This window comes from Eutrigla gurnardus, assembly GCF_963514095.1.
Source record: "Eutrigla gurnardus genome assembly, chromosome: 13".
NCBI classification, from domain to species: domain Eukaryota; kingdom Metazoa; phylum Chordata; class Actinopteri; order Perciformes; family Triglidae; genus Eutrigla; species Eutrigla gurnardus.
In genome coordinates this window covers 18543593-18570483 of record NC_139936.1, presented here as the reverse complement: position 1 = coordinate 18570483, position 26891 = coordinate 18543593, and the positions used below count along the sequence as shown (strand labels likewise).

At 41.1% G+C, this 26891-nt stretch overlaps 1 protein-coding gene across 1 annotated transcript in view; it reads right to left on the bottom strand.

Annotated features, from left to right (window-relative positions):
• The window catches only part of LOC311023726 (uncharacterized protein), a gene marked incomplete at its 3' end in the record, with an annotated part of 47006 nt that overhangs the window by 9567 nt on the left and 10548 nt on the right, over window positions 1–26891 (bottom strand). Inside the window, exons 2-11 of the mRNA XM_084025715.1 lie at window positions 26181–26210; window positions 20386–20485; window positions 8775–8892; window positions 8392–8515; window positions 7119–7192; window positions 6517–6574; window positions 5004–5217; window positions 3098–4268; window positions 694–927; window positions 382–507 (exon numbers count right to left, since the gene is read on the bottom strand). Of these exons, the coding sequence (XP_083881841.1) occupies window positions 382–507; window positions 694–927; window positions 3098–4268; window positions 5004–5217; window positions 6517–6574; window positions 7119–7192; window positions 8392–8515; window positions 8775–8892; window positions 20386–20485; window positions 26181–26210 (2249 nt within the window). The remainder of the gene's footprint in view (window positions 1–381; window positions 508–693; window positions 928–3097; window positions 4269–5003; window positions 5218–6516; window positions 6575–7118; window positions 7193–8391; window positions 8516–8774; window positions 8893–20385; window positions 20486–26180; window positions 26211–26891) is intronic.

Sequence of the window (26891 nt, the reverse complement as noted above, 5' to 3'; positions counted from 1 at the left end):
CATTTGGCCCAGATTTAACAGATAGTTGACCTGCCGGGGCAGGTTGAGGTGACTGTTGATCCAGTGGTTCATTTTCACCAGATGCAAGTTTCAGAATACCTGAAAGCAAACCTCCACTTTGACTAGGCTGTTGGGTTGCTGTATGTTGAGGACTTGCAATTTTACCAGGCTGCTGCTGCTGCTGTTGTGGTGATGTCTGACCAAACAAGCCAGAAAAGAATCCACCTTGCTGACTGGATTGAGACGGTTGGTGAAGTGCAGTTTGACCAGGTCCAACAATGTTTGATTTATTTCTCTGTTGAGACCCAATCTGAGGGGCGGACTGTTGTGGTGCATTATCTGTAGATGCTAACTTATTAAAAAGCCCCGACAATAGTCCACCCTGCTGTGGCTCTGGTGCAGAGGCAGCAGGTTGTGGAGGTATCTGGTTTTGCCTCCGCAGAGGCTGTCTATTACCTTGTTGGGGTTGCTGCTGGTTAGGATGACCAACAGTAGGTTGCTGCTGTGCTACAGGAGTAGGACCCACTGAAAATAGCCCAGAGAAGAGGCCTCCCTGTTGATTAGGTTGCTGGGTCATTTTAGGGCCTGGTCTTTGTCCTGGTTGCTGCTCTGGTTGACTCCCCACTGTAGACTGTGTGGTGCCTGCATCTGCAATTTTGTTTAACAATCCACTGAGCATCCCTCCAGGACTACTCTGGGGCTGTTGTGGAGGGACTTGGCTTTTCTGTTGTAGGTTTTGCCTATTGTCCGGTTGCTGATTAGAGTGCTGCCCTGATGGTCCACTCTGTTGCTCGTTTTGTGAGGTCTGCCCTGCATTTGCAGGAGCAGAGTCTTGGCCCCCAATTCCAAAAAGACCAGAGAAGAAGCCTCCTTGTTGAGGGGGTGTTTGCTGTACTGGTTTTTGGTTAGTTCCTTGAGCACCAGACTCTGGTTGTAGATGAGATGGAGTAGGATTAGGTTCAACAATCTTGTTGAAAAGTCCTGAAAACATGTTACCTGGTTGATTTGCTTGTGTAGATTGTGTAGCCAGTGGTGCTTTTGGTGACTGGGAAGAGGTATCTGTAAGTTTCAACAGACCTCCAAACAATCCACTAGGTTCAGGCATTGTTGCTGGTGCTTTTGGGTGTAGTTTTTCTGTTGTTTGGTCAGGTTTCTGTTGGTTTGATTGTTGCTCTGAGACTACAGGCTGTTTTAATTGCTGGTCGAGATTACCTTTGTCAGGGGGAGTTGCTTCTGTCGAACTTAATTTTAATTCTGACAAATTCCCTACGCTCTGAATTGGAGTGGTCCCTTGACTGAAGTTTTGTTCAAGTCCTCCTGTTCTCGCTGTATCGTCAGCTGCATCTGGTCGAGAATCTTGACTTGACTGAGTTTGTTGAGACCCAGTCACTGTGTCTGTAGCCTTTTTCAAGAGCCCAGATAAGAGTCCTCCAGTAGGCGGCTGTGCACTAGCAGGGTTTCCTTCCCTTTGAGTTGGAATTTGTCCTGATTGGCTTCCTGGCAATGTTGACAGTGACTGATTGGTAGGCGCAGAAACATTATCAGAGGCAAATTTTAAAAATCCAGACAACAGCCCTGCTGAAGGTTGGCTGTCGGAATTATTTTGTGTTTGGGGAGATAGCGGAGAAGGTGATGAAAATAGGCCTGAAAATAGCCCACCTTGTTGAGGCTGCCTATCCCCTCCTTGGGGTTTCTTTTCAGATGATGAATCTTCTGTTGATCCTAGTTTAAAAAACCCAGAAAGAATTCCTTGGGCCTGTGAGGCTTGCGGTTGTGATCTGGCTTGTTCCATGGGCTTAGGCAGACCTGGATCTTTAGATGTGACATCTACTTCAGGCTGGGTATCTGTCTTGCAATGGGATTCTTTTTCAGATAATGTTTGCTCTTGAGACAATTGTTCTGTTCTGCAGACAGTTCTTTCTGTGGTTTCAGGGGGCATTTGTTCAGTATGTGGCTCAGTTTGACCGCTAGGTTTGGTTAGCATCACAGTGGGAGTCATTTGGGGTTTTTCAGGCTCCTTAGCTGGTTCATTTTGGCCTACCTTAAACAAGTTTGAAAACCAGCCAGTTTCCGTGTTTCCTTTTGGTACACTTTCAAGAAGTGCAGCACGACTTGGAGAGGGAGTTCTTACAGGGCTAGGGGATGGACTTTTTGGTGGGGCATTGACATCTTCACCGGAAGCAAACTTAAGAAACCCTGAGAGCATGCCTCCTTCCGTCGTTGGCTGGGCTGTGGTATTATTGATTTCAGAAGAGAAAAATGGAATTTTGAGTTTGCTGCCTAAAAATGACTCCTCAGCAGGCTTGGTGTCACTCTGTGAGGTGTTTTCAGGTGGAACTGTTGATATGAGGGAAGAGAGGGATTTCTTAAAAGGACTGAAGAAACCGGTTTCCTCTGAACTGCTTTCAGGTTTTGGTTCTGATATTGTAGGGGTTCTTCTTTCCTGAATATCAGGTAGCTCACCAGATGACTCTGTCTCTGGAAGAAGCTCTACTGATCCACTTCCTGTATCTTGAAAAAGATCAATTGATCCACTTCCTGTATCTGGCAAAAGGTCAACTGATCCACTTCCTGAACCTGGTCTGATCTCACCTGGCAACGATTGTTCTGTTTCTAAGCTCTCTCTCTTAGGACTGGTGGATCTGTTTTGAGACCCATGTTGCAATTCATTGCTTGTAGCAGATGCACTTCTTTGCTCTGATGGCTGCGGTGATGGCTCTCTAGATGGCGGCGCACTGGAAAAAAGTCTCAAAGGACTAAGTCTTCCTAACATGGATTCAAATCCGGATGTGGATTGTTGAGTAGTGGTTGCACCGCCTTGTGCCTCTGCGCCAACATGTGTTGACGCCTGACCAGTGTCGGCTTGCTGACTGGATTCAGAGGATTGAAATGGCAAAAGAGACTGCAGTGAAAACTTTTTTTCTGATGTGGGTTCCTGAGAGGCAGGGGGAACTATAGCTACTGGGGGAGAAGTACCACCACTTTTGGGGATAAACGAAAGCAGCTTTGAAATGCCCGACTCAGGTTGAGGTGATGCTTGGGATGTGGGTGGATCGGTTGCAGTTGTACCAGAGGTCTCTGTTGGTTCAGCACTAACTTGAGGGATGAAAGAGAGCAGTTTTGATATACCAGAGTCTGCCTGTGATGGTTGGGGGGATGGAGATTTGGCAGATGCTTCTACCTCGTTGGTCGACTTAGATCCTGTGATTGTACTGAATAATGAACTCATGGCATTCTTTACTCCAGCTATGCCCTGTTCAACAGCACTGTCCTCCTTCACTTCAGGTTTTTCACTATCTTCAGGTTTTTCACTATCTTCAGGTTTTTCACTATCTTCAGGTTTTTCACTGTCTCCAGGTTCCTCAACTGGAGCAACAGTTGGCAGTGCTGGGAGTTTCCTTCTAATTGGTTTAGGCATTGATTCATAGTTGTTGATTTCCTCCTCTTTTACAGCCAGGTATTCAGACACTGAGTGAACTAGGCTTTGCAGTTCATCCATTGCATCTACATATTCATCACTTGGCTCCTCTACAGGAGACAACATAGGATCCTGTCCATGACCTGTTCTTCCTTTGCTTGAATTGCATTGTCCTCCAAAAGGTGACATATACTTGCTAGGGTAGTAGTAACTTTCATATTCATAACTAGCATCTCCCTCAGTAAATGTCAGTTCATCTAGGTCTTCCTCAGATCCAAAAGAATACTGCATCTCATCAGAACCAATTGAGCCATATTCAGCCCTTCCCCTGACCCTTGCAGCCTCTTCCCGAGCAGCCTCCTCCTCACGAAAAGCTGCATAGCTCTCAAGTGTGTCCTCTAAGGCAGTTTTGGCCCATAGTCTGGTCTTGTAAAGTAGACTTTCTCTGTCTGTCTGCTGTCGTAGCTGTTTGACAGAGGGGATTATATCAATTTCAGGCGGGGACAATTCATCCTCAAAGCTGCCGGCTTCCTTATAAACTAACCGTACTTCTCCACTGCCAAAGCCATGCCTCTGTTTGTGTGGCCTGCCATCCACCTCCTCCGTATCCTCAGGGGATAGTGCATCACACTCCACTGTCTGATAGAACCTGCTACCTTTGGACTCACAAGAGTTGTCGCTGATTCGGTAGATTATGCTTTTATCTTCGTCCTCCCACATTTTCTGCTCAGCGTCCAAGTAATCATCCAAGACACCTGAGTCAGGCACTTTATATTTATTCTCCCAATCCTCCACACCCATACCTGAATCAACAGGGATTATTCTTACTCTGTTCCTACTGTTTGATTGTCTGGATTTAAGAAAAAGAAAAGTGCCATGCAGGAAGCAGTGGAACATGATGCAAATAAAAAAGAAAGGAATAAAAGAAAGGAAAGGAAGAGAAATCATGTATTAGACAAAAAAACAGCAGATCATGCAAATAAAGTGCAGTTCATGCAAGTAAATAAATAGAATAGCAAATGAAAAAAGAAGACTACAGTAGAAGGAAGTATGTAATTTGATATTGTGCAAAATGTCATAGTTCCTATTCTTCTCACACAGTTATGCTGTTGTTTATGCACATGGAACATGTAGACATATGCAGTTGTTAGATGTAATGTAAGCTGTTAGTATCTCCATATTGATGGAGGTTATCTGGTTGGCTGTTAACAGCTTTCTCTCTCACATTGTCAGAGTTTTTTTTCCCATGGCAACACTTACATGATGAAAACATCTTTATTGGACACTGGCACCATAACTGTAAACTGGCACCAGCAACAGATTAACAGTGTTGGAATTAATTTGACAATTCAATACAACTGCTTTTAAATGGGACCCGATTGATGACAGTGTGAGTATTTGTTAAATTTTTAGATAAGTTCAAAATCTCTATCAATGGATTCTGCTATGGTTGATAACTTGACTCCTTAAAGTCTCTGTGTGTGTGTGTGTGTGTGTGTGTGTGTGTGTGTGTGTGTGTGTGTGTGTGTGTGTGTGTGTGTGTGTGTGTGTGTGTGTGTGTGTGTGTGTGTGTGTGTGTGTTTACCTGCCCCCCCTCATATCTCTATAGTCTAGCTCATAGCTTTGTATCGAGTCAGCCTCCCTGGACACGGTCTGATGTTGGACCCTGCGTCCTATAGGGTACTGGTGCACTGAAGAATTTGTCTGGGAGGTGTTGTGGAACCGTGGGGGTCTGTTGCCAGTTTCACTGCGGTAGTCACTATCACGGTCATCCACTGCACTGTCATGGTCATCGAAAGCTGGGCAAAGGCAAAACAGTAAAGCAAAACACAAACAAGATTATTTCTAAAATATACTTTACATTTTCTTTTTTCTTTTTTTTTACAAAAAAAGTGATCCAGTAGATTTTCAAATAATGCTTAGCTCTTGTTCATTCATTTGTTTAATGTTATAGAATAGCCCGGAGTCATAAGTTAAACCTTCCTTTTGCATTGCTTACAATCTAAGAAGAAATGGGCAAGAAATAAAGAGTTACATCATACAAAGTTACATCAGTACCATTGTCATGCATTAAGTAGATTCAGGCTGCTGGGACACTGTTATGATGGGAAGAAGACTTGAAACAATACAAATGAACCAAATAATGAACCAATAATGAATAAAAAGCTCCCTCTTGTGGTAGCAGGTATGTACTACAAACAAATGAACACCAAGCTAACAGTGGCATAAACAACAACAAATTAGAAAAACTGAAACAATTAACTCCAAATGCCACATTAAATATGTCAACAATTTGCACCCACACACGGTGCTTTTTATTTTAATGAGGAGGGTTCAACAATGTGAAATGTCAAATACAATGATGATAAAACAATGGTTTGAGACCAAACATGCAATATGTTTTAAAAGGAAAGGCAAACAGGAGTCCTGCACCATGCACAAGCCACAGGGGAAGAAAATACCACCATACGTACTCTGCTGGTCATTCCATCCGAAATAACTCCAACTGCCTGCAGGCATCGAGGCAAGTGTTCAAAGAAGTCAGGAAGAAAAGTGGACCTCATTTATTAAAAATTAAGCCAGTAACTGTAATTGGTGAAGGCTGGATGATGTTTGTAACATGTAATGGGAGTGAAAACACCCACATCTGTGAAAATGATGAATGGTTATATCAGTATAAGAACTGATTCAATGTGATGAAGTCACACAAACAAATGTGATGGCAGAGTTAACGTCACATGGTACAGTAAGACTGATCAACAAAGTAACATCAACAGCCAGGAAATGCTTCTCTTCATAACTACAAACTAAAAATCATCTTTAGTGCCAAGCGGGATTTTTTAGAAATCAGTGGCACTAAAGTGGTGTCGATAGTCACATGGGGGGTTAAATGAAATGAAATCCCACTCTTTTCATAAAACCTAACTGAGGTTGGTTTCAGTCCTAACCCGTTGAACGCTGTCAATCAAAGAAACATAACGTTTATAACTTTTAATAATAATAATAATTCCTCTCCACATCAGCGTCATCAGTGTGGAAGGATGCATAAGTTAGAGCAAAGACCCACAAAACACAGACACACACACTTTGATACTCACAGCACTGAGAGGGCACAGACGCCATTCGTCCTCTCTGGACCTCTTCATGGAGTGGACACTGTCACATGAGAACAATGGAAACAAGAAAGGAGAAGACGGGGAGAGACATGATGGTTTCAGTGAAAGTGAATCAAAATTATTTCATACTAAAAAAGGCAGATCATCTGTCATGTAGTAACTATCATGTTCCAGTAGATGGAAGCAGAGAGCCAACACATATCACTGAGAAGGGTTCACACTGTGACATATTTAGTAAAAATAAATATTTAATGAAAATGCTCTAAAAAACAAAACGGAATCATAGTTTGTGCATGAAATCCAATAGGGATATTATAGACAGCACGTTTGTATGTGACAAAGCATTTCTTTAAAATGTGAACCGACTTAAAGCAAAACTTTATTTTTTAAATAAAAAAAATCCTCCTTTTCTGAATTAACAGGAGGTATCGCAGATAATCCGAGCAGGTTTTTTTCATGCAATATGTTTCCATCTATTCCTGTTCACATAAAACTTCCTCCTCAGTGAACTTGGGATTTAACGTCTCTACTAGGTTAGTTATTTATAAGTTATTAAAAGGAAATACACGTTCTAGTAAACTTACCTCATCATGTATCCGCATGGTGTTAATCCGGTCCAGTTTACTGGTCCAGTACTGAGCCTCGTCGTCTGGAATATCTAGATAGACGGATTAGCCAGAACAAATGATGGATTTAAAGTGAGAATATGTGGAGGAGAGTTCACAAGCGTGGTGAAAGAGAGGCGGTGGAGTAAATGCAGACGGATTAGGATGGGATGATGCCGGGATTAGGGAAGGGGTGATGAAGAGAGAAAGTAAAATGGAGGAAGAAGGAGAATACAGAACACTGAATGGGAGACAAAGTGCAAACGCACAGGCACCGTAGCTCCACCCTAACCTCAGGCAACGCCATGCTCCCTACCCCAACCTATCCCATCCACACAGCTCGATGTGTTCTCATCTTATATTCATGTGCCTTTAATAGCTGATGAGGAGGTTTCCTTTGGGGGGCCCAGAAATAGAATAAAAAACACCTCAGGGGGCCTCGCTGGTTCCCCCCAAAGCCAGAGAAAGACAAGAAGTTGCAGCGGAAGAAGAGAAAAAGATAGGATAAATAAATGTAAAAGCCTGGCCCTGGCCCTGGTAATTTAATGTGTGAGAATTTTAAATGTTATTAACAGTGGACTGTCACATGCTTATGGTATACTTAAAGTACAAAAAATATATTAAGTGTATTACTATATACATTAAAGCTAATTCATTGATGAAAAATGATGAGTTGGAGCTCCAACTGTTGACCTTGTTGATACGAATCAGTGGGAAAACTACAATAATTAACTTTGTTCACTCACAAATATCTTTGCACTCACATCTGTGTTTCAGTATGACTCATCGCGATGACAAGAAAGACCTCGCTATTGATAAGGACCTCAGTTGGATGCCAATTATTTTGACATTTTAAAAAGATTAGTCAAAGTGTGTTAACAACTATCTTATCTCCATCTTCAGACTCTGGCTTTTGAGCCCAGACGAGCAGACAGCCGCATGAACCAGGACCATCTTAGCATCAGGTGAGTGTTGATAAACAGCTCAAGGGCCGACACTTCAGACAGAGATTAAGTGTCTCAAGAAAAGTTGCTTTTTAGTCAGTTACACCCAACAACAAGAACAAGAAATAACGATAAAGACTGTGGAGGAATATTTAGGATTATATTATTAATGTTACAATAAAGAAGCTCTTCATAAAAACTTCATGAAGCCAGTGGAACAATCTCTACTATATGGAGATGGAAGCTTATCTGGTTCGACCTGGCCAACCAAACATCTTTTGAAGCCAACATGTGAATACTGTCCATACCAAAGGGCAGCTCAAAGCGAGTGTCCAGCAGCACTTGGTGAGGAGTTGGGTTGGAGGTCCCACAGATCTCATCCTCCCTCATTAACACCTCAGAATCTAGAGACGTCCACCTTCCTGGTCCCTCCTGAAAAAGAGAGAGAAAGAAAAAGGGACATTTAGAGATTGAGAGCGAGGCACAACACTGGCAGAACTGGGATGAGCACATTCACTGTGCTTCAAACTGAGTGGAGACATTGATGAGTGTACAAAAAGTAATGAGGTCTGGAGAAAGACAAGCCTGTGCTAAAATAAGTTGGCAACCTGTGAGAGTGTTTTTTAATACTTAATGAAACTGAATGACTGGATGAACGGACGAGGGTGCGTTTGTGCTGGGAGAGCGTTACCTCGTCTGACTGCCGAATGGTGTCCAGCGGTATGAGTGCTGTGCCGATCATAGTGTCCCAGATCAGACCTTTATTCCACAGCTCCACCACCAGACCTGACTCCAGATGATTGATCTCGCTGTAGAAACAGAAAAACACACATTAACTGCGTTGCATACGGATTTAAAGTTCAAAGACGGCATCAAAACTGCAGAAAAGTCCTTCATTGATAGTGGACAGTTACTATCAGTCTGTGTTGATAGTAAGTATATAAGGAAGTTACGGATATCAATATATACATACCGATATATATTGTTTAATTTCTGGGAAATTCTTACAGTATATTGGCATTATCTATATTGAAATCTGTGAATTTATTCGTGTGTCCATCTGGTGTGACATCATTACTCTCACTCCTGGAAAGACACCATAGACTTTAATCCAAGTCATTTTAAAAACTTCTAAATGATGTTACTTACAGCACAACAACTACTATTTTACCTGTTTTTACACACATACTGCAGTGTTTCACTCCGACATTGGCCTTAGTCTGAAGCAACACACAACCTCTCATCACCGCCTTATCCTAAAGTAGTGAGGGTGAAAGATGACAGCTGTCATTTTCTGGCAGAACTGTCTTAAAGAGAAGACAGCAGCCAAACTGTCTCCCCTCTTCATCTGCATATTCATATTCAGTCGTATTCATATTCACATTGCCTCAGTTTGGCTGTCAGTCATCTCTGATGACAGTTCACGGCTGAGATGATGGAGAGAAGAGGGTGGGTGGGAGAATCTGGGCGGACTGGTGTGTGTGTGTGTGTGTGTGTGTGTGTGTGTGTGTGTGTGTGTGTGTGTGTGTGTGTGTGTGTGTGTGTGTGTGTGTGTGTGTGTGTGTGTGTGTGGCTTCTCGTCACACACTGAAGGAGTGGGGTGGCTGAGCGACGAGTCGAGTCACAACGATGATTTTCCACATGTTGCTATAAACCGTCTCCATTATGTGTTTGCTTGTTTACGTGACTGTGAAGATTTTGCAACAATGTTTAACCAATCAAAGTGCCTTTTTTAAATAAATATTGCGATGCCGCAGAGATGAAGGCTGGGACTGCAGATCATATTCGACAAACTTAATCATTTTAATGTTTTTCAATGAAAAAGAGAATAATAATGAGAAAATCTCATATAACAAATCAGATCATACATTCGCAATTAGATAGTCTTTCAAAATTTTTCAAAACAGACCGTGATCTGCAGCTTTAAAGGAAATTATTTTACTCCATGAGATTACTTAATTGCAACCCTGAAACATAAAAACCCACATAGGATTAGAAATAGGTCCGATGACGCAGATCCCTGCAGTCCGTCTCCGACCTGTCTGACTCACACAGCAGAAGCTTTACATCTGACGCCATCATATGCCCTCCATCAGAGCCCATCCATTATTGAGGGAATGGTTTGCGTTGTTACAGGGAATGAACAGTGTATTTTTATCACCTACAGAAGCCATCTAGTGTTTAAGAGCAGAGAAATAAAGTGAAAAAAAGCAGTTATAAGACGAAAGGAAAGTGAGCGGTCACGCTGAGCTGGAGGTTTGATGGAAATGATTGACCAAGAGAGATGATTGGGAGGACGTCGGGGAACAACAGGTGAAACGCTGCACTTTGCACGTTACTAAGGAACGCTTCCCAGAGCTGCTGATCCAGCTCGTTATCCAATGCATAAAATGATCACATTCGTGCTCAAAATCTGAATAACATGTTTCATTAAGATTTTCGGCTTCTTCGATTTTGCAAAAAAAAACACACTTTTGAGCACTCAGTATTGTCACACGGTGTATTTTTGACATGCAGCATTAATTATTGAGTAGATGCTCTTAACCCTCTTAACTCCAAACAGATTCTGGCCGTTTCTTTTCTTTCCGATTTTGCTCACTTACTTCACTGCAAGAGTCCTGCACCTCTATGGAAACAGCACAACCATGAAAGGAGGTAGAGAGAACTCATGTCTTTTGTGCAGTAGGCTGCACAGTGGAAATAAACAATAAATACAAAACTGTCCACCCTGATATGATGTGAACGCAGCCTTTACCTTTTGTCCCTGAAAGGATCTTTGATATAAATATATAAGGTATGCTTCCTTAAAGGAGTCATCACCTGGTTTTATACGTATCCAGCCCCCCTTGGATCGCTTTGGATCAATTCGTAAAACTTATTAGAAAAAAAAAAAAAATTTAATCAAACATTGAGCTTGTTCTGACCCTTTTTCGTACCGCGATTTTATCACGCGAGATTACGCGCGAGGTTTTGACTGGTCCGGATGTGCATTGTATAATATGTAATGAGGCGCGCGTTGATTCGCCGCAGGAAGGACAGAGCCGGGGGGGCTTGCCTGCATGCAGACTCCAAAACATAATGGCGGCGCTTCGGCGATTTCAGGTAGCGGACGGGGCGGGGTTGGGTGGTGAAAGAGGGGTGGGCTTATGCAAGTAGCCGCCACGGTGACGTCACCGAAGGCGCAGAATCAAAATCTCGTGCTTTAGGAATGCACACCCTTGTGTGCTATTCCTGTTCGGAAAAAGAGCAGAAGCGAAAAAACGGCGCCACTTTCAAACTCCAGCCTTTCAGGCAAGTTTCAACTGAGGTCAAACACAGATATGCATGTTTTAACAAGAGAAATTGCGATTTCCAGGTGATGACTCCTTTAAAAGCCAGATCTGGGGAATGACTCTTTCTATAAAACTGAAGCACTGAGTGTTGACAGCATAAATAATGGAGAAGGTCTCACAGCAGTTTGTGAAACAGTCACAAAATTGTTATCTTATGACCCTGTAATAGACACACATTTTTCATGTTGTTCATCCAAACTTTTAATCTTTTATTTCATTGGAATTATCAATCGTCCCTCAGTCACTGGGGTTGAAATGATAGTCATGGAAGATGCTGTGATCGGACAGCAGTATATCTCTCCTGTTATTATAACTTGATAAAGTCGTTGAGAAGGAAAAAGGTCACCATTTTTTAAAACTTATACAGAATTTAATTGACAGAGATCCCGAAGGAGAGAGCAGACGATGACCTGAACCACCAGAGAGGCAGTCAGCCAGCCAGACAACAGTGATGGTCGAAGAGTCTCAAGAGAGAGGCTTCTCCTTGTTCGGGAAACAAAGCAATTAATACCCTGAAAAATAAAGTTACCGCACATTTCATAATAGGATTTTGCTGTCATTCTCAAATTTAGCAGTTTAAAGAAAGAAGTCTCTTAAAGACACAGATCAAGTAGATCAGCTCAGGAAGGATGTAGACAGTGGATTGGAGAACATCGACAGAACCGCACTTCCTGGCAAGTTGAAGCTCTGGTGAATGCAGTTCGGACTACTTCCACGCCTCACGTGGCCACTTCCCTCTATGAAGTATGGGGTCAGTTCAGTCTCTAATAATGAATGCACAGAGAAGGATTTACAAATGTATTTTGTGATTTATATATAAATTACTCTCTTCTCACAAATCCGTAGAGAAAAAGCTCTGCTCTGGTCATGGTGAAGTACCCCTCGTAGGATTGGGAATTTTAGATCTACCCATCTCCAGTCTCTCAGAGGAGTACAAGTGTGCCACAGTCAGACAAGCTGCCCCCAGACTGACCACTGGGAGGAAATGGACCCTATCAGAAGCAATCAACCAGGCAATGGCAGCACTCAAGTACAGGGACATCATGGGCCAAGTGCAGCAAGGAAGGAGCGGCCTCGGCCTCGGGGCGAACACACCAGCCTGGAACAGGGCTTCTCAGTTCCAGAGACGCAAGCTTGTGGTGGAGGAGGTACGGCAGCAAGAAGATGCAACAAGGTGCACTAACGCTGTCGCTCAGGCAAAGCAAGGGCAATGGATGACATGGGAGGGAGTGGAAGAGAGGAAGATCTCCTGGAAACAGCTGTGGGAAATGCAGACATTCAGGGAAAGCTTCACCATCAAGGCTGCCTATGATGTCTGCCATCTCCCAAAGATATCCACCAGTGGTACGGAGAAGACCCCACATGCCCCCTCAGAGTCCAGCAACACTCAAACACATCCTGGTGGGCTGCAAGACCAGTCTCACTCAAAAACGCTACACCTGGTGGCACAACCAGGTGTTACGGGGTCTTGCAGCAGTGCTGGAAAGCCGTGAACGCCCTCCCTCCTACGTCATCGCACCAGCTGACAATGACATTTGTCCGGGGAGGTGAGGGCCAAGCCAGACTCCCCACCTCGGGACCAGACGCTGGACGGCTAGGCGGGGCACGAGATTGGAAGCTGTTGGCAGACTTAGACCAGAGGCTCTGCTTCCCAGCTGAGTTAACCAAAGAACACCTTGCCAAACTTCAGCGAGTTCAAACAAAGCAGCACGGCTGGTTCTGAAATGTCCCTACACAACAGACGTCAACTACATGCACTCACTTTTACATTGGTTGAGAGTTGAGGATAGGCTGAATGCCTCTGGACAGTTTTACACAACAAAATGCCACTAAATCAATACAATCTCCTCTGCAAAAGTTTTGACACCCATACTTACAAAACAAGGTATGCAGCAGCGGGGCGATTTAGTGTACCAAAGACAAACACTAATGCATTTCAACGTACAGTTGGATATAGATCAATTATGGCATGGAACAAGTTGCCAACTATCCTAACTACAATAAATAGCTAATTAACTTTTAAAAACACTTGAAAAAGCATCTGGGCAAATCAAACATCAAAGAAGTATAGCCTTAGCCAGGGGCAAAGATCTCCAGAGGTCTATAATATTTTAGAAGGTTTAAAGAGCATTTTCAGTGTACCTTTTAAATTAAAGTCTAAATTCATTTTGTAATTGATTTTTGGTTAAATGAATGTTTTGATTTTAAACTGTATGTATATTTTTACTGCTGGACCCCAGGAAGAATAGCTGGGTCTGTGCCCCAGCTAATGGGGATCCTAATAAACTAAACTAAACTAAACCAACCTCAGTCCAGACCTCGCACTATGGTCGGCCTCACTCAAGCTTTTTTACATCTTCGAGCATACAGTACCCTGGGAGGCTTAATGTCTAATTAATGATCGCTCTGATTAATGATTTATTTTTCTTTTTGTTTGAAATAAAAAAATAAGAAAATGATTTAAACATGTTCTCACTCCAATGCATCAAATAACGCTCTACGTCCAACTCTAGCTTCACTTTTTGCATGTGTGAATGACGCTGGGTGTTTGACCTCCCTCCCTCTCTTTAGACTACGTCTGTTCCTTGTGATGCAGCAGGTGGCTGCATTAAAATAACAGTTTCATATCGACAGTTCATCTATATTACCACATACAGTAGGGCATCTCCGAAACTGTGTCTTTGACACATCTAATGCATGTCTGGTGTGATGACAGGAAGCCCAATGATCCCCGACATGACGCTGTAATCACATCAACAGATTAAGACCCTCGGGAGCATGTGAGGAGAGTACTAAGAGGAACAAACAAAACAGACACAGAATGAGAGAGTCAAGAGTCGGGATGAAAATCAAGGCATGTGGTGAAAGAAAATAAAGGGGAAAACAACAAGACGGACAGCAAAAGAGGGAGGAAATAAAAAAGATTGGAGATTGGATACGAGGGTGGATGAGCAGAGACGAGCATGTGAGACCTAGTGACCCTGACTGAAGAGGGATCAACATTCACCTGCTTATCCGCTGATCCCACTAGCCAACCGACCCACCGAGTAGCCATCACACACACACACACCATCAGATTTAATATAGACTAGACAAGAACATGAGGCAACGGAGGATGAGCGGATAGATACTGCTGAGTGAAAGAAATGTGGCATGATTTGATTTTCAAAAAGGCTGTTTACACAAATATGAGAAAAGATCAGATGATTAATAACAGGAAATTATTAATGGTGGTGAAAATAAGTATACGGCCTTGAAATAAAAACAAGGCACTAAGTAATTCTGATTCTAAGTGAAAGAATGTACATTATAATTAAGCTGCTGCGTTAATGACGCAAGGAATAAAACTGGATAAAAAAAAATTGGGAAATTCAGACAAAACCTTTCTACTTTGGAGGACAAAATGACTACAGGTGTTCTGGCTTGTAGTAAAAAAAAAGTACGTCTTTGTTGTTTCATTGTCACAGAATATGTGGTAAGAGGTTTTATTTTGTTCCTTTTCTCTAAATCATATAAAAACAGTTTCTTAAACAAAAAGCATTTTCATTATCGAAAAGAAATGTATTCACCTTGGAGGGCTTCAATCGGAATTTGTAAAACTTTTCCTCCCTTGCAGCCAATGAGAAGTGGAAGAAATCCAACACCAGGTGTGTGTGGGTGTGTGTGTGTGTGTGTGTGTGTGTGTGTGTGTGTGTGTGTGCGCGTGCATGAATCTTGCTCGCTTACTTAATGAGGATAATGAATTGGATTCTTGGAGTATAATTTTGGGGCTATTTTTTGAGGCAGGTGCTTGGCAGGGGAGCCGAGGTTACAGCAAATCGAAAAAGGTAGATGTGTGTGTGTCCACACCATCCCAGAGTCACTGCTGATAACTGAAGAGTTAAGGACATTTAATGTGTGAAAGAAAGCAAAATATAACAAGTTTAAAGTATTTGGCTGAGCCTGGGTAGTATTAATGCCTCAGTCCCGTCATGTGGGAAGCACAAGGAAACCGCTGTGATGAAGGGTGCCTCGATTTTGATTCTACATCAGAAATCAATAAGCAGCAACGGCAATTCTCCCTAACGTGGCTGAGGAGCACACCTTACAAAAGTGAGCCTGCCTTCACAAATACTGTCTTTGCTTCTCTGAAAGTCACGTGATTTTCTTCAGTGAGCTCGTCAGGGCCCATGAAACTGTTGAAGTGTAAGTGCACACGTGTGTAAATGCAAACCCACTTTACTTAAAATCATAAAAAAGCCTCATTAAGCATCGCCTTTTCTTTTATTTGCCAAAAAAGTGTGCTTCGCGGTGACGAGATACACTAGACAGCCGTGTGTGTTAAACCCTCCTGCATTAATGGATGGCTTGCAGCTGGAACAATCAGGGTTTCAGCTGCATACAGTCAGAAAGAGAGAGGGAGTGCTATCAGCAGGGGAGAAATCGAGAGAGAGAGAGGAGCCGAGAACACCGTTACTATTCTCTATTTTTATTTTGGGGCAGGAGCGTAACGGGGTGACAGGGTGAGCACATGCAAGGCTCAATCTCCAAAGAGCATCTCTGTCTCGGACTGAACATGAAACCATATTTCACTACATTTTTAAACCCAACACACGTGTATACGATTCTGATGTGAAGTGACTCCAAGTATTTGTAGCATGAGCACTGACCAATGTGGCTGAATGAGAAGGGAGGGGCAACCCAGAGGGACTCAAACCTCAGGAGAGATTCGGAAAAATGACCACAGAAATGAAGAATTAGTGCCAAAGGTTTTCAAATGACACACCATATAGAATTAAAGTTGAGCTGAAATTAAAAAAAATATATTTTAAACACTTTAAAATCACATCCCGTCATATTGTGCTCCTATTTAACAATATGCAGAATAAAAATGTAAAAAAACTGTTCCAACTAATGGAAATCTTATGTTTAAAACGTTAATTACAGCACAAATCTTTTTTATCATTAGTTTCCACACTACGTCATGTGGCTTGATTTTTTTCAGTTCCTCCGTTATATAAGCTGTGATGTCATCATTTTTGAAATATACTTAAATATCTAATCTAATCACTCGAGCACACTCTTGCCGTCCCTGTGATGAACATGTCTCACTCCTCTTGTTGAGACCTTTCAGTCCCGGAATCAAAACCTCCGACAGCGCTTCAACGCAGCACGCCACTGCTGCTAATGAGAGTTTGGATCTAATTAGCAATTTAGCATCGGAGCCCCTGGGGTTTCCTTTGTGTATAATCATCAGCATCTTTGCCATCATTATGAACATTAAATGGCATTTCACTTGAGCTGAACTCCTGATATAATTTACCAGAATCACCTTCATGCTGTAAAAAAACAATTGAGCTTAAAAATCTGTTTTCTTCATCATTTTACATGCAGGAGAGAAGAAACAAGCGTGATGTGCAATTTATTCTTTGTCTGAAAGCAGTTGTTTTTGTGAAGCGAGAGACATGATGGAGGTGAAAATAACTGAGTAGATCTGATGCAGGACAGGTTAATAGCAGAGATTATGTATGGAAAGGAAAGGGGAGGGGAGTCGTTATGTAATCATGTGGCTCCATAGTAAATCTATTCAATCCCTCTAATCAAGTCTAGATGGATCAGTCTGCTGTAAAGATCTGTCTATTGTACAGTAGAATACAGACGTGTGTGTGTGTGTGTGTGTGTGTGTGTGTGTGTGTGTGTGTGTGTGTGTGTGTGTGTGTGTGTGTGTGTGTGTCTGCGTGTGTTTGTCTGCGTGTGTGTGTGTGTGTGATACAGACAGACAGTGAGGGACAGAGATTAGTATGCCTAATGCTAACGTTTGTCTTATATCTTGTCAAATCACAAAACTATTTTGTAAAACAAACCTGTCGTGTTGTAGAAAGATAGGATTTGCAGCCCTCCTATCAGTCTAAATCATAAACATAATTATCCCATCTCTTTTAATTGATTCCAATTAGATTGCCATAATAATCTTCTAGGCCTGCGATCACCGGCAGGAAATTGACGGGAAATTGACAGGAAGGATAAATTTATAATAATATGATAACATGACTACAAGCATTTACTTCAGAACGATTTGTTCAGTTACTACGAGGAACTTTGACTTGTGTTCATTCTGTGGACAAAAGTAGTAGTAAAATTGCCCATTTTAATGCTGCAGGGGTCCCACTGTCTGCTCCATGGTGTCCTGGTTCTGGGTTTCCTGTCCCAACTTTACTTCCAGCAGGCCCAGCAAACCGGCCTCCAGCTACAACTGGAGCTCAAGGTGGCAGCGACACGCAACTGTGAATGTTCCTATCTTAATAATATTATATTCTCTTTCTGATAGATAGATAGATAGATAGATAGATAGATAGATAGATAGATAGATAGATAGATAGATAGATAGATAGATAGATAGATAGATAGATAGATAGATAGATAGATAGATAGATAGATAGATAGATAGATAGATAGATAGATAGATAGATAGATAGATAGATAGATAGATTATGCGCTGTGTACTATTCTTTATTTTGTTGTGATCAGAAATTTAAGTGTACTAATTAATTTCAAATGTCTGTGATCTGATCCTTCCGTATTAATGTGTAATTTTTTTAAGGTAAAAGGGGTAGGGGTATATAAGCTTTGGCTTCAACCTACACCCTTTTGGTTATATAAGCTTGATATATACCGAAATAAATAAATTCATTCATTCATTCATAGATACCCCTAAATGCTACACATTTTTAATGCCTAAAGGGAAACGCTGGAATATGATTCCCCTTTATTACAGCTTCATCCTCAGGAGCAAACTGCTGGCCTCTTTTCAACAAGCTGACCTCCAGAAAAGTGGAGGGCAGAAGGAAACATTTTAGAATTTCAAACTAGTTTTTATTATACACTAACTTGAATTCATGTCCCTGCCGTACCATATTTAAATTACAACCATTATGCTAAAATACAGCACAAAAACGCCAGTAAACAAGTTTTTATGTTATGTCATTTCAGAAGTGTTTTTTTTTTTAACCAAAAAGCTTGACTTGACAAAGCAAAGAAAAAATGCAAGAGCACCGACTAAAACACCTCCAAAAATCCAATATATAAGAAAATGTATTTCTCTACTCCACACCCAGATCGAACCACAGCATCCAGCAACAGCTGCCAGAAAAAAAAAGCAGTTGACAGGTGACAAAGGGAATTCAGAAAAGAGCGACAACCTGTAATATATTTCTCTACCATCAACATGGTCTCCTAAGAATTATGGTCCCATACAACACAACTGCATTGTCAATTACTTTTCATAGCCAGAATAACCACTACTGCTGCTTCCCACATAGGCTGGGAAACCAAACGCCATCATGTCTCGCTTCTTCTGAGGTGCTCGTGAATTTCACCAAGCATGTATTGAGCAAGACACATGTCAGACACATGTAGCCTACAGTACTTTTCTGTCCTCAGTATTTTTCTGTGATTAAACTACAATAAACAGATATGAATAATAAAGGGTTTCCACAATATCTACATAATGATGGTGACTTGTAATATTTGCTGTGCTAACATTATAGCTGCTCCACAATAAAAAGGAATAAAAATAATAGGATGTAGGCATGAATACGCCAGCAATGATGTTTGTATAGACAGTCTATGGTTTATATATCTATACACATACTTTAGTCTGGTCTCTATACTAATATGAGGTTCTATCATAGAGCACTGGGCTTTAAATGCTATAGAAACAACAGTTATACATAACCTGGATTGTAAGTTTTAACTTAGAAAAAAAGAGACCACTCTAAAACTGTACCAGTCAATTTAGCCGAGACGGCAAGAAAGCCTAATTTTAAGAGACAATTTCTTCTTTTTATTGTTGTTTTGGAGGGCAGGACAAAAATGCAGTTCAGAAAACGTTTTGTGATTGCTAACAATTGGCCCATCCAAGCAAAGCCACCTAACATTAGGCCTGCTCGGCTGTATTAGTGCTGTCTCTTGTTCTGCTGGTTAAATGTCTCTGCACCACCGGGTGACCACACCACCCAGTAAAAAGACTCTGCCTGAAAACGGCCCCTTAGATGTGGATACAAGGAGCAGCAGGACTTCAACAAGCATATAAAGTGAAGTGGGATTTCTACATCAGCTACATCTGCACATTTTCTACCCCATGGAATAAGACTGGACTGGACAATTCATTAGATTTATCACTGACTCATCCACTTATCTGAGCTCGGCATGTAATTTCACTTTCCATCCATCCTACCTGCTCCAACCACAAATTCCCATTTAGTAGCCTGTGTCAGCCAGCCAGACTGGAGTCCCAAAGGCGGCTGACACTCCCTTTCAATTTCAGTCAGGCTTAAAGCCAGCTAGCAAGTCAGCTAGCAGTGGATATCTGGCCTGTATTCATCTCAGGGCTGCCACACACTCTGAAGCTTCAATTTCTCCCCGCATTTGTCTTAATACATCCCAAGAGGTTGGTGCCGGACAAGATGTTGTTGCTGATATATGTGACACAGAGCCACTGAGCCAAGAAGTAACAACAGTAGCAACAGGAAGAAACTGGAAACCGAGACAAGAGTTGTCAAACTGTACATGTCAGCTGCTTGTGTGATGATAGAAATTGTTCATCTTGATTGTGACTGTATATTTAAAGGTATATAACTCACCAACAGCATTGTATCCTACTTTAAAGAGCTAAATACCAGAAAAATAAAGCTGAATGGAAACTGGCTTCAATGTTTATTTTCTTAAACAGAAATTTAAATCCACAGAACACGATATGACACTTCAGTGGATGGCACAACATAAACATCACAATATGTATGGTGTTTCTACAAACCTTTAGTTACTTTAACTACATTTCTTTGTTCAAATTGTACAGTGATATAAATCAATTAAAACCTTGAACCGTAATCTTAATAATGGCTAAAATGGGTCATATGGGTCTTTATTGTAATTCCCACTGATGGATAAAACACAGCAATTAATAACAATTAAATAAAGAGCTCAACTCACAACATGAAGTCTTGTTCCCAACATGGCTGATCCCCTCGTACTGTGATGGTGGTACTCTTCACATTTTGCACTTTCAAAGTTACGTAGGCGTTGAACTTGTCTGGAAAAGAAGAGAACAATTTAGATTATTATTACAAAGGAAACGTGTGTGGTAGTGATTTTTCATTTGGATTAAATAGCTGTTAAAACATTCAAATGATGTCTGATCCAACTGCTTTTTTTCATGTATTTGTTTATGTCTGTGTCTTCTTCTATACAAGCCAGTTTAATTCTAATGTAAATAAAGCAAATATTAAAAAAAAGACACCATTGCTATCGTTATTATTAGCGGCATGTTGCAGCATGAATATATGTTGGATAATTCCCTCTTCCTCCATATTCAGACACCCAGGACAAAAGTGGAAGGACAAAGATGAACAGAAATGGACTTTAAATAACTGCCGTGTGCCTTTTAATAATGCTCATTTGCAAGACGGTGTCACTATAAACTGTGTTGAGCAGGGAACATTTTGTACCAAGGAAAAGTCAATTCAGGCAGTGAACCACAGCCTCATTACATTGTCTAGTCACACACCGATGGCTGTAGAGCACTAAATTACTCTCTTTTTTCTTTTCTACGATGCTGGTCCATTTTCAGCATTGATCCCGGCTTCATGTATTCATATACAGTCATGTAAAAGCTACGTTTGGTTTGTCCTACTGAGAACGAAGGCTCACAAAGTGATAACCCCCCTGCTTTTTCCTGAGATTCCTCCTGGTTCTCATTGAGGGTCTGAAGCCCCTTTCACACAGAGATCATTAAAAGAGATCATATAAGTGTTAGTTGACTAGGAATTTCTTTGGTCAAGGACAGCCTCAGCTCTCAGATATAATGGAGCAACAATATAACAATATACTTAATAGAAAAACATTAATTGACGCAGCTTTAAACGTCGTAAATTGATTTACAGAGACCACTCTTGAATCGAATCATCAATTAAAACTTTGAAAAATTATCAATGCGATCATCCCTTAAATTAACACGTTAGGCTCAATAATGATCTCTTATATTACTATTGAGTCGTGTTAATTGTTGAATGAGGCACATCAAAGTGTGAAATAATGCCTGTAATTTTACTGCTCTGCATTTGCTTTATACAGACATTACATTGAATGGCTAAGAACGACACAACAGAGAAACAGTTTTTTCAACGCATCTAATAGGGTCATCAGATCAGACGGAAACAAGTGTGTGTCGTTGAGCTCACATTGATCAGCATAAACAAAGAAGGTTCGAGCCACCAATCACATAATCCTGGCTTGATTACTGGCCTCAAGTAGCCCACTCTTGTGTTGGTGTACGTATTTGTGTGTCCCAGTACATCTCCGTGTTCTCAATCTTACAACCACTTTGTGTTGAAGGGGGCCAATGGAGCTGAGGATTTGGGAGGTGAGGGACGGGATCATTCAGCTGCATAAATCATTACATCAGGGCCAGAGTTTGGTACCCATATATACCCAACCACGAGGATATGGGACCAGTGGAAGCTTCAAAACCTCTAAGCTACCTCCAAGCTAACTAAGACTTGGGTATACTAAACAACTTGGGTATATGTATTTATGTATAAACATATACATACACACACACACACACACACACACACTGGAATAATTAGCAAATGTCTTGTCTTTAATAGCGACAAACAAATGTTATGAATGAAACAGAGGATTGTGTCTACAAACTAAATATTCCAACTTTATGTGCAACAGTGTATATACTATATACTGTATATATATATATATATATATATATATATATATATATATATATATATATATATATATATATACACAATTATAAATAATAACAGTAGTAATAATCAACAGATTAATCGATTATCGAAATAGCTGTTAATTGTAGCCCTAATAGCTAAGCAAATAGTTGTTTGCTGTGATAATAATGGTATGGCTATAGCAAGCTTAACAAAATATCTTCTTCTTTTCCTGCATAGCTTCAGATACTTATTAAGGTAATGAACAATATGTAATGTATTCGGTGAAACTTAATTTATTTCTTTAAATAATGTTTGAGTTGAAGCACTTTTTTTTCTCCCAAGTACAGAAGAACTAGGCTAAGAAAGGTTTACAAGCATAAAAGGATTAGTTCCCCTTTTTAGGAAACACGCTAATTCTGTTTCTTGCACAGATTCAGATAAGAAGGTCAGTAGCACGCCTATACCTGTACAATAAATATGAAGCCACAACCAGCGTAAAGACCTCCTCAGGAGGTGGTCTGCGTAAGGTTCGCTTTGAGTTGATGCGGAAGCAACTAAACATGTCCTTGAGGGGAAAGCATTTTAATCAGCCAAGTGATGAATCTAGGAACAGAAGAGAAAATGAGGCCGCATCAAAGCCAGAAACCAGAAACAGATCTCTGTCTTTCTAATGAATTGACATGGTCAGAGTCAACACAAATACAATCTTTTCTGTTGGTCTCTACTTTAATAGGAATGAGTTTGGTTCATTTAAAGAGTATTTAAAGAGAAATGTCTTGTGTCTTAAATGCTCAACAGGCACAATATCTACAGTGCTTTTTCTTTTTTTCTTCTTCTGCAATTTCATACAATATGGATGAATTTCTTAATATTGTACCAAGATTTGATCCTGATGAAGTGTCAAGAGTGTGGCCTACGTGTCACCCTGCCTGGTAAAGGAGGGGGGGGGGGGTGAAACGGTTAATCAGGAATAATCCATCATTCACTTAAGGGGGTTGCCAGGGCTGTGATTACGGGTACGAGGGGACTGGCAGGGTGCAGACAGCCCCATTTACAGCCTGAGCTCACAGTGGTAAGGAAGAATTAGGAAAACACAACAACTGGACAAGAAATTTAAAAACAAACAACACAAAAACAAACTAAATTAATAAAAGTATTGAGCCACCATCTATATGGAGAATCTATTTCCATGACAGATTCCATCGTCGGAAAAGATGATTTCTATAAATGCTTGGTTACACACACACACACACACACACACCTTCCTCCAGTAAGCACCAACTGACTGGTGGGGAGGGCACATCCCAGCATGCAGCAGGACCCTCTTGGGGGGCAGCCACCGTCATTTATAATTAAGTGTCGATGACTTATGAAAATAAATAAGTTATATTCAGTAACACAGACGTGCGCGGCACGGCCAGCCGGGATGACATTTACTAGGCTGTCTACAGTAATGAACGGAGGGGATGGAGGAGGCTGGAGAGGAGCGGAGGAGAGCTTTTGGTGGATGAAGGAAGCTGAAGCTGAAATTGAACTGAGACAAAATTCTTCTGGTCTCACGAGTGCAAACAGAAAGGATGTTATCTCTTTATTTCAGCTGCAGTTCTTTCAGTTACACCATTGCCTCGTTATGGTGGTCCATCAGAGCAAAACAACTACCATTAGCGATGAGCAATGCAACTGATGTGGAAAAACGACATGATCCTGGAACACACCTGAAGACAGAACACTACAAAAAAAGGAACTATAAACTGGGATGACAGAGACTGTATATAAGAAGTGGACGTAGTCATCATGACATCACACATTGGATTGTGGACTATGGTTTTTAAGCCTCAAGGTCGGCATTTTGGCCATTGCCATCTTGGATCTTCTGCAACCAGTGAGGGGAAGTGGCCATATTTGGTATCAATCTAGCTTCTGGTGTGAAGCTGATAACAAAATTAGCTTCCATAATTTGAAGCAAACAGCGTTAATGTAATCTTAGTAGCTAATTCCATTAGCGTGGTCGCAAAGCCTTGGTACCTGTCAATCACAAGGTTGCCCGGCCCTAAAGCACACCCTGTTTTATCACCTATTTTACTCTAAATGGCACCATTATGTACTAAATGAACATCATGCTGTATTGAAGAAGACATGAAACTATCGATTGAGGCCATAAACTCATGTTTACAATGTTTACTGAGGTCATAAATCAGGTGATATACTTCCATGCAAACATACTTCTTTTTGCAACCCACCAACAACTATCAACGTCTCAAGAGCCACTCGTGCATGGCTAATAATGTACCTTAAATCTTTTAAACTACTAAAGTGACACACATACCAGCCAACTTCTCCAAGTCCCCCAGTGGGTTTTGAGGAGGGCTTTGGGACACCAGCCAGCTCCCCAAAGACAAAGACTATTGCTTTTTACCATTAAGATAAATCAGATCATGTTTCCCAAACTGGGGCATTAGAGTGGGACAAACTCTACTAGCTGTGTGTCTGAGCTGAGACTAATAATCATGTCCCGTGACAGAACTGCGTTCAGGGTTGACTGGTTGTTACAGCCCTGAGGGAAAGAAGGTATGTGGTTTTAGAGCAAATTTTAAAAGAAAATCCGGACACTTCCATTCCTGCCTGTGTGTGTCAGAAAATGCACACCGTTGTGATTCAGCACTGAAATAAAAACACTCAAGGATAGAGTGTATCATGTAACTATTGCTCAAGCCCCACTTTTCTCTGAAAACTACTGCTACTCCCTCAAAAGGTTTCAAGTTACAAGGACGGAGTGCTGATTCTTAAATCCAGGTTCCTTTTACAGTCAACTGAGCAATTTATTTGATATTATAAATTAGTTAACAATCAAAGGGAGGAACTACAGGAGCTAAAGAATAAATGAATTAAAGGGTTTTCTAAAGTACTGCACAGTACCAACAAGATTACCGATGGACTGTTTTATGAACCCTGCGGAAGCCAATCAAATCTCCTGCTTCCAATCTGAAAATCTGCTCTGCGATCGGGGGGCCAGAGGCAGCCAATTACAAACCACCTTCTGTATCTGGATTCTGTCTCTGTCTCCTAAAGACACTGAGGGATTTGTCTTCATCTTCTCCTTTATGTCGGGATGACACGTTGTCATTTCAGGCCTATTGTCTATGATCTATTGATTTTCTTCTCGCCTCCTCTGGCTTGACTTTTTATTCGCCCACTCATCGCCGTTCTCCCTTTCGCCTGGAGAGAAGACGGGACGAACAGCTGCAGCTGGCAAAGAGGTCATTTTTGTAAAAAAAGGAAAAGAAAGGTGGATGGGATGGCAGTGTTCCACTTTTGATGCTTCATCCCTGAAGAGGATCAGCTGTTGCTCTCTTCTATAACATATCTACTGAGGAAACATTGCATGGGAACAGGAACATCATCTGCATAGAAACACTGACAAACTGCACTCTAACCAGAGGGGAGCTCAAGTTCAATATTGTGGGGAATCAATACCTCACTTAAATGAAACTTAGCTAAATGTTATGCTACAAGTCCTCATATCTTAATGACAAAACAGGTTAAGATTGCATTTAAGATAACTAACAAACCGATCAATAAAAGTGCCCAGCGTCTGTCCTTCTGTCCACACAGGCCTCCTCCCTGAGTTTCTGTATACCTAACAGGGTTTGTTCACTCATGTGTTGCATAATGTCGTCCCGACTGACAGAGAAAAAGTGAACTCTGGTAACACATGCTTTGCACTACAATATCACATCAATACAGCATCATGGAAAGGGGAGCGTCTGTATTATGACAGTGAATCCCCTGGTTTACCATTATTCTTAATACCTCAAGCCTAATATAAACTGTAACATTTTCTCACATTCCACAAATCAAATTCAACCATCACTTTCCCCTCTCTTCAGGCCACCATGCCCTTTCTGTATATTCCCAGCTCTAGCCACAAATAACTCAGATGTAGATTATTAATGAGACAGAGCTGTGCCTCTTATTATGATGACCACATCATTCAAAGTCCAAACATCAAGAAATATTCAGTATGAATGGATTAGCTCTTACCTGGAGGCCCATGTAGTTTAGCTTTCTTCACTGGAAGAGAAAAGGAGAAAACACAAATTAGTCACAAGATTTTATTTGATTCAATATTTACATAGTTACTTCTTTGCCAACACGCTAGCAGTAGCAACAGCACTGTGTTGCTCTGAGCCACGGGTGTAACCAATGAAATCACTGATTGCTACGTTACACTGCTATAAGGAACAGAGGCCTTGTTCCTGTTAACAGTTCCTCCTGAGAGTTTCCTTCAGTCCGCTGTGAGAAGATACAAACGTGTTTCAGAAGTCATAATAGTCTGTGATATATGATATCATTTCTATCTATTGTGAGTAACATATTCTCAAACATATATTGTGTAGTCACGATAATGTCTTATTACTAGATTGTAATGTATATAATACATAGGTTTGAATGTAATTTACATACTTTTCTTATTCTGCTGTAATTCTTATTTCAGATGGATCTTTATCTGTTCCATTTTTCTCATATTTCTGTATGACAAATTTCCCCTCAGGAGATTAATAAATATCTTCAAATAGCAGGAAAGGCTCAAGTCTGTTGCAGTTTGGACAAAATGTAACTTGACTTTTTTCTCGTTGTGCCAAAGGTTGTGTTGAATCAATAGACCTTTCAAGAAATACTTACTCACACACAATAAACACAAAATGTCTTGAATTGCCAACGTGCGCTTTGCTCTAGGCTTCAAAATTAGGT